The 13,333-nt window shown below is 41.0% G+C and overlaps 1 protein-coding gene across 5 annotated transcripts in view; it reads right to left on the bottom strand.

Annotated features, from left to right (window-relative positions):
• pex5la (peroxisomal biogenesis factor 5-like a) overlaps nt 1–13,333 on the bottom strand; it is a 178,671-nt gene that overhangs the window by 31,891 nt on the left and 133,447 nt on the right. For all 5 annotated transcript variants that reach the window (XM_063045753.1, XM_063045757.1, XM_063045754.1 and 2 more), the window contains one exon: nt 9,475–9,598. In XM_063045753.1, the coding sequence (XP_062901823.1) occupies nt 9,475–9,598 (124 nt within the window). The remainder of the gene's footprint in view (nt 1–9,474; nt 9,599–13,333) is intronic.

Here is a 13,333-nt window from a genome sequence, read left to right as displayed (position 1 = left end):
TTTCCATACTTAAATATTTGATGCAGGTAACAATATGTACTTTCCAATTAAATAACAAAATTACCAGTTATTTGTAGCCAGAAGCTGGCTAAGATTTTCATCAGATACTTATAAGAATCATCAAAAGAAGGTTGTAAACAATTTTGAAAGTAATGGAAAATTTTTTCAGTTGTGAAGATTGAGTGAATTGCCTCTCTTCTTGACGTATTGAAGAATAGCCAGTGAGAATTTATTTGGGACCTGCTGTGTATGGCAGAAATATTAATGAGTACTTTACATAAAATAAATTATCTTCATATATTATCATCATAATATATCTTCAAAAATAATACTGCATTAATTAGTTACCTATTTTTAAAAATAGTTTTAGTTAAGTTTAGCTAATAGTCCCCAGTCAAAGATGAGAACCTGTTAAAAATCAGTTATAGCCAGCAATGCCCATCCTCAACTTTGTCATCTGCTAAGGATGAGTTAAAAATGACTATCTCACAGTACTGCCTGAAGCCTTGTTACTTCTAAAAGAGTACTTCCCTACTCTGGTATGCACACTGCCAGTTAGCTATGTCCTCCAGGCAATGTTAAGTAAAGTGATGAGGGACCGTAGGCAGCAATTCCCTGCTGGAGGAATCAGCCCACAAGACCAAAATTGAAGTAAACAATTGAAATAAATTAACACATTGTTAAAGCTCTTAGTAAATGTTAGTTAAAATACACAAATATTTAAAAGCATTAAGCTAAGGCGATATAATCTTTAATCTTTACTTTCTCATTGTTAGTCTGACAGTTCAGAGCTGATAATAAGAGGTATCGAATCCTGTGCCAGGTCTAACATGGTGTGGTGTCCTTGACCTCCAATGCAGACATTGAGAAATTTTAGCCAGAATAGGAGTGGGAAAATAAACGGACAGATTCTACTTTCTAAATCGGTTATAGGGCAGAAATTTCAGATGAGACGGCTCATTATAGAAGTACAGAGCTACTGTTGTTTAAATGGATGAGTACAATGGTTCCGTTGGAATCTGGTGTGATCCAGAACCCATATGTTTATATAGTTTTCTCACGAAATGGTCAATAACCATCTAAGAAATGCCTTTAGTATTGTAATTACAGCTCAAATAAATTTAATCCTGCAATGACAAATATCAAGTCTTTCTTTTGCCATTTAACTTGGACAATGGTCTTATGTATTTATATTTATAGTTTTTTTTATTATTGTTCTCTTTATCTTATTGTGTTTTTTGTGTGCTGCACCAGATCTGCAGTAACAATTATTTCATTCTCGTTTACACTTGTGTACAAGAAATGACATTAAACAATCTTGAAGTATGAATAAAATAAATAAAGTTGTTGCCCTCACCTGCTTTCTTGAAAATGAATTTCATTAAAGAAACAAAAGCACTACATATTGAAAGTACATGCAGATCAGTTAACACTCTTAGAGTGAAAGTTGTCCAGTGTTAAAATGGCAACTAACAAGCTGCTGGAGGAACGTAGTGGGTCAAGCAGCATCTGTGAGGCATAGGCTTGGTCAAAGCTTTGGGACGTGACCCTGCCTCAGAACTCCCTTCTTTTGCCTCTACAGATGTTGCTTGACCTGCTCTATTCCTCCAGCAATTTGTTTATTTTCACTCCGGATTCCAGCATCTGTCGTCTTTTGTAATAGTTGTCTATCATTACATCTTCTAATATCCCTTGAACCAAGACTTTAACATAATCTTCATGTGCAACTTCAGTTTTTCCAGAAATATTTTTAAATATTATTGAAGATATATTTTTTCACCTCACTTTCCTTCCTGTACTTGGGTTGCACTGCAGACTCTGGCAAAGTTAACAGTGGAAATTTTGCATCATCATGGTTCTAAAATGTGCTTCCTGGATGCTGACCTTCCTTCACATTTCATTTATTTTGTATATGCATAATAGTTATGCTGTAAAGCTTTTAATATGTATTGAATGAATTTTTTTTTACACATTACTAATAAAATTTGAATTTAATATGAACTTTATTGAACTTATTAATAAACATTATTTGGACCGTGGGAGGATACCAGGGGTTGGCAGGGTATTGAAAACACTGCTGGTACATTTTTGCAGTTAAGTGCTCTCCAAGACGACTCTCTTTAATCTCTCAAACATGAGGAAATCTGCAGATGCTGGAAATTCAAGCAACACACATAAAAAATGCTGGTGAACGCAGCAGGCCAGGCAGCATCTACAGGAAGAGGTACAGTTGACGTTTCGGGCCGAGACCCTTCGTCAGGACTAACTGAAAGAAGAGATAGTAACAGATTTAAAAATTGGAAGGGGAAGGGGGAGATCCGAAATGATAGGAGTAGACAGGAGGGGGAGGGATGGAGCTAAGAGCTGGAAAGTTGATTGGCAAAAGGGATACGAGGCTGGAGAAGGGAGAAGATCTTGAGACGGGAGGCCTAGGGAGAAAGGGGGGGGGGGAGCACCAGAGGATGAGCAAAGAGTTATAGTAAGAGGGACAGAGGGAGAAGAGAGAGAGAGAGAGAGAGAAAAGGAGAAAAATAAATAAATAAATAAATAATAGATGGGGTATGAAGGGGAGGTGGGGCATTAACGGAAGTTTGAGAAGTCAATGTTCATGCCATCAGGTTGGAGGCTACCCAGACGAAATATAAGGTGTTGTTCCTCCAACCTGAGTGTGGCTTCATCTTGACAGTAGAGATGGCTGTGGAGACATATCAGAAAGGGAATGGGACGTGTGGCCACTGGGAGATCCTGCTTTTTCTGGCGGACAGAGCGGAGGTGTTTGGCAAAACGGTCTCCCCAGCTTCGGGTTTACATTGATATTTGAGAGGGAAAAAATAAAATCCAATATGTCGGTATTTCAGTGGAATAAAGGTAATTACAATGGCATGAGAGGTGAACTGGCCGAAGTTGACTGGAAAGGAACATTTGCAAGGACAGCAGAGCGGCAATGGCTGGAGTTTCTGCGAAAAATGAGGGAAGTGCAAGACATAAATAATCCAAATAAGAAGAAATTTTCAAAGGGAAGAAGGACACTACCGTGGCTGACAAGTGAAGTCAGAGCCAAAGTAAAAGTAAAAGAGAGGGCATACAAAGAAGCCAGAGCTAGGGGAAGATAGAGGATTGGGAAGCTTTTAAAAACTTGCAGAAGGAAACTAAGAAGGTCATTAGGACCTGGGGCTCCACAGGGGACTGTCTTGTCTCCCTTTCTCTTCACCATTTACACCTCAGACTTCAACTACTGCACAGACTCTTGTCATCTTCAGAAGTTTTCGGATGACTCTGCCATAGTTGGATGCATCAGCAAGGGAGATGAGGCTGAGTACAGGGCTACGGTAGGAAACTTTGTCACATAGTGTGAGCAGAATTATTTGCAGCTTAATATGAAAAAGACTATGGAGCTGGTGGTAGACCTGAGGAGAGCTAAGGTACCGGTAACTCCTGTTTCCATCCAGGGGGTCAGTGTGGACATGGTGGAGGATTACAAATACCTGAGGATACGAATTGACAATAAACTGGACTGGGCAAAGAACACTGAGGCTGTCTACAAGAACGGTCAGAGCTGTCTCTATTTCTTGAGGAGACTGAGGTCCTTTAACATCTGCCGGACGATGCTGAGGATGTTCTACGAGTCTGTGGTGGCCAGTGCTATCATGTTTGCTGTTGTGTGCTGGCACAGCAGCCTGAGGGTAGCAGACACCAACAGAATCAACAAACTCATTCGTAAGGCCAGTGATGTTGTGGGGATGGAACTAGACTCTCTCACGGTGGTGTCTGAAAAGAGGATGCTGTCTAAGTTGCATGCCATCTTGGACAATGTCTCCCATCCACTATATAATGTACTGGTTGGGCACAGGAATACATTCAGCCAGAGACTCATTCCACTGAGATGCAACACAGAGCGTCATAGGAAGTCATTCCTGCCTGTGGCCATCAAACTTTACAACTCCTCCCTTGGAGGGTCAGACACCCTGGGCCAATAGGCTGGTCCTGGACTTATTTCCTGGCATAATTTACATATTACTATTTAACTATTTATGGTTTATTACTATTTAATTGTTTATGGTGCAACTGTAATGAAAACCAGTTTCCCCCGGGATCAATAAAGTATGACTAGGACTATGACTAGGAAGGGAAAGATGAATTATGAAAGGAAGCTGGTGACTAATTATCAAAGAAGATACTAAAAGCTTTTTTAAGTATATAAAGGGTAAAAGAGAGTTGAGAGTAGATAGGACCAATGCAAAATGACGCTGGAGATATTATAACGAGAGATGCAGAGATGGCAGAGGAACTGAATGCGTATTTTGCCTTAGTCTCTACAGTGGAAGATAACTGCAGTATACCGGACATTCAGAAGTGTCAGGAATGTGAACTATGTGCAGTGAGAAGGTGCTCAGGAAGTTTAAAGGTCTGAGGGCAGATAAATCTCCTGGACCTGATGAAATGCACCCTTGGGTTCTGAAGGAAGTAGCTGGAGAGATTGTGTAGGCATTAACGATGATCTTTCACGTATCAATAGATTCTAGCATTGTACCGGATGACTGGAAAATTGCAAATCATACTTCGCTATTTAATAAGGGTGGGAGGCAGCAGAAAGGAAATTATAGACCTGTTAGCCTGACATCAGTGGTTGGAAAGTTATTGGAATGGATTGTTAGGGATGAGATTACGGAGTACCTGGAGGCACATGACAAGATAGGCCAAAGCCAGCATGGTTTCCTGCAAGGAAAATCCTGCCCAACAAACCTACTGCAATTCTTTGAGGAAATTACAAACAGGATAGACAAAGGAGATGCAGTAGACGTATTGTACTTGGATTTTCAGGAGGCCTTTGACAAGGTGCTGCACATGAGGCTGCTTAACAAGATAAGAGCCCATGAAATGACAGGAAAGTTACCAGTGTGGGTGGAGCATTGGCTGATCAGCAGAAAACAGAGAGTGAGAATAAGGGGATCCTATTCTGGCTGGCTGCCGGTTACCAGTGGAGTTCCACAGGGGTCGGTTTTGGGACAGCTGCGTTTTACGATGTATGGCAATGATTTGGGCTATGGTATTAATGGATTTGTGGCTAAATTTGCCAATGATACAAAGATAGGTGTTGGAGTGGGTAGGGTTAAGGAAACAGAGAAACTTAGATAGTTTAGGGGAATGGGCAAAGTTGTGGCAAATGAAATACAATGTTGTCATGCACTTTGGTGGAAGAAATAAACAGGCAGACTATTATTTAGATGGGGGAGAGAATTCAAAATGCAGAGGTGCAAAGGGACTTGGGAGTCCTTGTGCAAGATACCCTAAAGGTTAACCTCCAGGCTGAGTCGGTTGTGAAGAAGACGAATGCAATTTTGGCATACATTTCTAGAGGTATAGAATATAAAAGCAGGGATGTGATGTTGAGGCTCTATAAGGCACTCCTGAGACCACACGGAGTATTGTGTGCAGTTTTGGGCTCCTTATTTTAGAAAGGATACACTGACATTGGAGAGGGTTTAGAGAAGATTCACAAGAATGATTATAGGAATGAAAGGGTTACCGTATGCGGAACATCTGGCAGCTCTTGAGCCGTATTCCCTGGAGTTCAGGAGAATGGGAGGGTTTTCATAGAAACATTCCAAATGTTAAAAGGCCTAAACAGATTAGGTATGGCAAAGTTATTTCCCATGGTAGGGGATTCCAGGACAAGAAAGCACGACTTCAGGATTGAAGGGCGTCCATTTAGAACTGAGATGTGGAGAAATTACTTTAGTCAGAGAAGAAAGCCCTTAACTCCGAGTGAAGTCATCGGCACACCGTCAGAATGGCGTTTTTTTAGCAGGCTTTCTTATTTTTATGAGGCTGAGTTGCTAGCTCAACACTCAACCTAGCACGGATGGAAAGCGTGCAAGGGAGCTGGCTGGATTCGAACTCGGGAGCCTTCGCTCCGAAGTCCGGCGCTGATGCCACTACGCCACCGGCCGGCGCAGAGGGTGGTAAATCTGTGGAATTTATTGCCACGAGCAGCTGTGGAGGCCAAGTCATTGGGTGTAATTAAGGCAGAGATAGATAGGTCCTTGATTAGCCAGGGCATCAAAGGGTATGGGGCGAAGGAAGGGGAGTGGGGATGACTGGAAGAATTGGATCAGCCCATGATTGAATGGTGGAGCAGACTCGAAGGGCCGAATGACCTACTTCTGCTTCCACAGCTTATGGTCTTATCGTCAATTGGGACACTTTGGGACCAGTACATTTTTGACATAGTAACACAACTGCCCTACTGAGCTGAAATTTCACGGAAATAGCTAAAAAGGTATATAAAAAAAGGCAAACAATGTAACAAATTATGTATCTAAATAAAATACAGAACAAATTAGAACACTATGCAGCCCTGTGGATGACTGATTCCAGGCCAGTGTTACGAACTGAGGCATTGCGGGAGATGGAACATCAGCATTTCGTTGTGGCGGATATACGGAAAAGTGACGCGGCAGACTGTCAGTCTCCCCTTTCACTGTGAACATGAGTGATATCTCTCCATGTGTTGTTAGTGTGTGTGTGTGTGTGTGTGTGTGTGAGAGAGAGAGAGAGAGAGAGAGCCCGTGGAATGTCAAACTGTCGGGTAAACAATGGTTTTTGTTGACTGCAGATCGTGGTCTCTGGGTGTTTTGCTGATGCTTGGTGGGTGGTGGGTCCTGATGCTTTTTGCTGAAATGGGTAGGGGGGAGGGGGAAGACCGATGCTTGCTGCTGCTTGCATGAGGGTGAGGGGGCTTTGGGGTTCTAACGTTTTTCTTTTGTTCATCCTTTTGGGGTTCTGTTTCTCGTGGGTGTCTGCAAAGACAAGTCTTTCAGGTTGTTCACTGTATACATTCTCTGATAGTAAATGGAACCATTTGATCCAATAGTACTAATGCATTATAAAACTGTGTATTTGCTGCTAATAGTCAACGGAGAAATTCATCCAGTGTATGTTGCCATTTTTTCTTGCTTCACTGTAAATGAACAAAATCAGCACGGACACCAAGTGCATTTGAAGGACAGGCTTCATACAATGCTATCAATGATTGGATCTTCCAAATTTTCATTTTCATTGTAACATTCAAGTTATCGTTGATACCTTCAGATTCTTCTAACTTGTGGAAGTAGTGAAATCATTTCATTCTCACTCCCAGCCGTTTCTGGCATTTCCAAGTCTGAACGCTTGAAACCGAAGCCAGCAGAACAGTTCTGAATAGACCTACTGCTTATTTCTCACCAATTATCAGAGACAAAAATCACTTCTGTTTGAACACAAACACACACAACTGATGCTATTTAGCAAACTATTTGTTCTAAACACAGTATAACATCCAATGGTCACGCAAGTACATGCAACCGAGACTATTTGTAAACTGGTCAGCAACTCACAATCCTGCCCCAGTTAAGCAACATAGTGTCCCAAGTAAACAAAGGGAATGAATAAAAGCAAGGTTTTCAATTCGTTTTTGTTCTTTAAGAGTTGTCCCAAATAATTGGCTCCCCAGATTAACCAGATGGCCTAATTAACTGGAATCCATTGCATATACAAATAGTTGCCTTTTTTTTGTAAACAAGAGGAAGAAATTCACACATCATATGGACGAATATGAGATGTAGTTAGGTGGAGGAGGGGGACAGAGTGGGAGTGTCTGCTTCAGAAGTTTCAGAGTACAGTAAAACATACAACAGTTAACTGTATATTTAGCATATAAAATTGAGGACCAATATCTATTCAAGGTGTTTGAGAATCAACAAGAGAACAGATAATATTAGGTGCACTGAGAAAACTCCAATATTAGTTAGTATCTTTCTACTAGTAAGTGGCTCAGTTTCAAACCAGAATCGAGCTGGTTTAGTCAACAGGAATCAGTATCAGGTGGACCTCTGCCATGGAATGTATGGCAGTTAGAAAGCTAAAAGAGTAAAATACAACTTATTGTGAAGTTCAAATCAAATGAATAAAATCTTAAGATTAACGCTGGCACAGTTAGAAAATAAGTTCCAATAAAATTTGGAACTTTTGTTTAATAAGGATGTGGCTGTATGATCAACTAGATTTTAAGACCATCATTAATGGATTTTTGTGGGTAATCTTATCAAGTGGTGCAGAATAAAGGTACAGAGGAGGTAATGGACATTATTCATCTCATAAAACAGTGACTCCTTCTGTTCTCATGTACAGCCGGGTTTTGGTACGAAGATAAACCAATCACAAAATAAGGGCTATTTCATAAACAGATTCTGCAAATACTGGAAACCTTGGACACCAAAGGCAGCAAGAACTCTGCAAGTCAGACAGTATCTATGGAGCGGGATAAACAGTCAACATTTCGGACTGAGACGCTTCATAAGGACGAGAAAGGAAGGGGGCAGAAGCCAGATTCAGAAGGTGGTAGGAGGAACAGGAGGACAAACTGGCATGTGCTAGGTGAAACCAGGTGTGGGGGAAGGTGAGAGGGCAGGGGAGAGGGATGAAGAAGCTGGGAGGGGTCAGGTGGAAGAGGTAATGAGATGAAGTAGAAGGAATCTGATAGGAGAGCATCGTAGACCGTGGAAGAAAGGGAAGGAGGAGGAGAACAAGAATAGGGAATGGAAAAAGAGAGAAGGAGGGAGAAATTACTGCAAGTTGGAGAAATTAATGTCGTTGCCATCAGGTTGGAAGCTACCCACATGGAATATGAGGTGTTGCTCCTCCAACCTGAGTTTGTCTCAGCATGACAGTGAAGGACACATTAGAATAGTAATAGGAAATCAAACTAAATGGATAGCTACCAGGAGATCCTCCTTTTTGCAACAGACAAGAGCAAAGCTATTTCACATATTGATTCCACTTCATCACAAATTAAGTTCAACTAATTAAGTTGAGTTAAATTAAGTTCAATTGGTTCAACTGCTGTCAAAACTATGACACATGGGAAGGAGTGTACAACATTGAGTTGAGATGCTAATGCCTCATGTTGCCAAAGACAATCATCTCAGTTGGATTGACACTCTATTTTGATGAAATGAGAGTGGTTTCTTTTGTGATTAACATTCAGTTGATGGAGAAAAAATTACGTAAGATAATAGCGAAAAACAAAATTTCAGGTTTGTTGTGTTGCAAACTTAAATTATTCACATATACTATGCAAGTTTGGTTAAAATACTTGTTTAAAGATCTTGTTCAGATGTTCTACTTGTGTAAAAGATTTCACCCGCAAAGACATTTTGTAACATCATTTTCCCCTCTGAATGTGCAGGTGAATGCGATATGCATTCAAACCTTGTGCTGTTTGAATTTAAAATTATTTAACTTTAAGTTCTCTATTATACAAGTGACAAAGAATAATATTGCAGGTTTCATATTCAGTCTGATTTGGGAACCTGAGCTTTCTCGTGGATCTAAGAACAAGAGAAAAACTCAGATTATTTATCTCAGAGGCATATGGTACCTTCCAGTCACAGGATTAGGTTGCAGCAAAGAGAGACTAATAAGAAGAACATTTACCAGAGGAACTCTTGTGAAGCAATCCTGTTGGAACATCTCCTTTCTGTGACCCATTGTTCCTCAGGAGTCTTTGCACTCTGCAAATTCACTTCTTCCCACTTCTCTATACGTGGTGGGATACTAACTAAACAAAGTTGAAAAAAACATTGTTATTGCCTGGCAAGGGAATTTAAAAAAACTTCTTCTCTTGGTTGACAAAGCATAAATCTTCAATGTGTAAGTGGAGTGAGCTATTTTTAGCAAAAATAATAAAAACAATAGAAACAAGCAACTGTAGATTCTGTCAACTGAAGCAAAACCAAATTGCAGGAAGAACTCAGAGGTTCGAAGTACATCTGTGAAGGCAAAGGCATGATTGATGTTTTGAGTTGAGACCCTGCATCTGGACTATTTTTAACTTTTTATGTAATAATTAAATCTTCATTTGTGTTCAATTAAGATCTTTTACTTCCTAATTAGAAAGGAAGTGAAAAGTTTGGCGCAAGTTGGTGGAAATGTCAAATATCAACAAGCACAGGTTTAAGCAAGAGGGTGAATGTTTAGAGGAGATCCACTCAGAGAATGGGAGGTGCCTGGAACAGGAAGAGGGGAGAGCGATGTTTAACAGGCGTTTAGACAGACATATGAACAGGTAGGGAATGAAGGATATGGATTGCATGCAGATAAATGGGATTAAATAGATCTTCAGTACAGTCATGGTAGACCTAAAGCCTATGGATAGGCTCTGGGGATTTTAGCACCATTTTTTTTTTGCTCATGGCATATCTAATTAGTTAAGTCAGTCTCAGCAATAAAACAGAAAATGTTATAAATGCTCATTCTGGTCACCTCATTACAGGAAGGATGTGGATGCTATAGAAAGAGTGCAGAGGATATTTACAAGGATGTTGCTTGGATTGGAGAGCATGCCTAATGAGAATAGGTTAACTTGGCCTTCTCTCCTTGGAGCAACAGAGGATGACAGGTGACATGATAGAGGTGTATAAGATGATGAGAGGCATTGATCATGTCGATAGCCAGAGGCTTTCCCCAGGGCTGAATGGCTAACACGAAGGGGCATAGTTTTAAGATGCTTGGAAGTAGGTACAAGGGGGATGTCAGAGGTAAGTTTTTCACACTGAAGTGGTGGGTGCATGGAATGCACTGCCAGCAAAGGTGATAGAGGCAAATACAAAAGGGTCTTTTAAGAGACTCTTAGGTACGTGGAGCTTAGAAAAATAGAGAGCTATGTGGTAGGGAAATTCTAGGCAGTTTCTAGAGCAGTTACATGGTCGGCACAACATTGTGCTGTAGGTTTTCTATGCTCTATTATCAGAGCTTGCATTTCAGATATATGACCTTTATTTGGTACTGATATAAAAACAATGAATAGAGGGTAGAGATGGGGTGGAAAGTTGGGTGGGGTATTGGCAAATGGAATTTAATTCTGACAAGTCATGTCAGGTTTGATGTATCTGGGAAATTGAGACATTTATAGTATTTTAGGCCACTGAGGAACGTTGATGAACAGAGACCCACTAGGGCACCAACTCCACAGTTCCCATGAAAGTGGCAACGTGGGTAGATAAGGTGGTGAAAAGACCTACAGCATGATTGCCTTCATTGGTCAGGGCATGGAATGCAAGTGTTGGAACATTGTGTTGCAACTTTACAAAGCACTGGTTAGACTGCACCTGAAGCACAGAGGACAGTTCTAGTCATCAGACCAAGGAAAGATGTCAATGCACTGGAGAGATTGGATAGGATGGACTTTTACACACAGTGGCCACTTTATTAGGTACATCTGCTCATTAATGCAAGTATGTAACACCCAATTATGTGGCAGCAAATCAGTGAATAAAAGCATGCAGACATGGTCAAGAAGTACAGTTGTTGTTCAGACCAAATATAAGAATGGGGAAGAAATGTGATCTAAGTGACTTTGACCATGGAATGATTGTTGGTGTCAGATGGGGTGGTTTGAGCATCTCAGAATCTGCTGATCTCCTGGGTTTTTCCACACACAATAATCTCTAGAGTTTACAGGGAACAGTACAAAAACAAAAGACATCCAGCGAGTGGCAGTTCTCAAAGTTCAAAGTACATTTATTATCAAAGTATGTATACTTTATACAACCTTGAGATTTGTCCCCTTACAGGCAGCCACAAAACAAAAAAAAACATATTAAAACAAAAGAAGACCGTCAAACACCCAATGTGCAGAGACAGAGAAAAAATAAATTGTACGAACAATAAAAGTAAGCAAGTAGCATTCAGGATTGAAGTTCATGAAAATGAGTTCACAGATGCCCGTCAGTTAGTTGCTGTGGGTGAAAAAGCCTTGGTAATGAGAAGGGTCAGAGGAGAATGGCCAGACTGGTTCAAGCTGACAGGAAGGTGACAGTAACTCAGTTAGCCACACATTACAACAGTGGTTGGCCAAAGAGCAGATCTGAATGCACAATACATCAAACCTTGAAGTGGATGGGCTACTGCAGCACAAACATAGCTATTTTCCCTAAAGTGAAGGAGGCAGCTTACTGGCACCTTAAAACCACTTGCTTTGAGCAGAGAGGCTTTGTCAGGCGTGGTTGACAGCTATCTAGAAGGAAAACTCTCATCTCAAACCGCCACTGCCTTGTGGCTATACCCACTCACGGGGAAGGCTTTGGGAGTAAGCCCAGAGGAAAAATCTGGAGTTGGTGTCCCTAAGGCAGTCCTACACGTCGCTGGTAAGAAACTGTGTCGGCGTCTGCTGTTCCTCTGGATACATCAACTGCATGGAGAAGGAGAGCCTGTTACACGGGCAACAGCTCGCTCTCCGTATCGTGCTACCCTGGCTTGCGTATCCTATAGACAGCCAGGATGCATCACCCATGGTCAATGGAGGGCCACAAGATCAAGCAGATAGTCAAAATAATTTTCCTATGGCAGGGCTATCAAAACAAGAGGGCATAGATTTGAGGTGCAAGGAAGGAAATTGAGGGGATTTTTCATAGCACAAAAAAGGAGATAGATATCTAGAACACAAAGCCAGAAGAGGTGGTTGAATCATATACAATTACTACATTTAAGAGGCATTCAGACAAACACTTAAATAGACAAGCCATAGAAGGGTACAAACCTAATGCAGGCAAGTAGGATTAGTGCAGATGGACAAAAAGATCGGCATTGATGTTTTAGGCCAAAGGACTTGTTTCTGTGCTGTATAAAACTTATAATGCTTAATTAGTAAATTTAACATTTCAGGCCTGTTTGCATCAGGTCTGGTGCTTCTGATAAATGTTAATCCAAAATGTTAATTTCAATCAGTGCTGAATTAGTCCTGGATTTTCTAGCCTAAAAATTCATCACACTTGCCCATATTTCAATGAAAGACATGCTGGACCTCTCTGATGAAACTTTCAGGTTGAGTGGCAGCTGGTGGGACAGCTATCTTGGCACAACCCATCTAAGCATGGCCAATATTTGCTTGGTGCCAATCATGCAATTAATGATACCACACGTTCTGCTGTACATTTCCTCAAACCGGTATAAACTGGAGTTAGGGTTGGGGGAGGGGAGGGAACCTAAAAACCTACACCCCGTCTAGCAGAATTAGGAATCGAGATGAAGTTGAGGGGCCGTATCATCACATTAGTGTCCCACACGCTTTGCTGTTCACTGATTGCAAGATATTTAATATCTCAATGGAGCTCCCTGCTTTTAAAGTAATCATATATGACAAGCACAGAGTGATCACTGGACAGATCACCAGCACACAGCCTACTGCAATTTCAGAATCAGAACGGTCAGTTCACTGCAGCAGGTGCATGCAGATTGCAGAGTACCTCACCTCCCCCAATTATTCTCTCCTCCACATCTTTTTTGAATCAGAATC

The sequence above is a fragment of the Mobula hypostoma genome, chromosome 4, assembly GCF_963921235.1.
Source record: "Mobula hypostoma chromosome 4, sMobHyp1.1, whole genome shotgun sequence".
NCBI lineage: Eukaryota > Metazoa > Chordata > Chondrichthyes > Myliobatiformes > Myliobatidae > Mobula > Mobula hypostoma.
The sequence above is the reverse complement of the archived record's forward strand: the minus strand, read 5'-3'. Positions and strand labels throughout refer to the sequence as shown.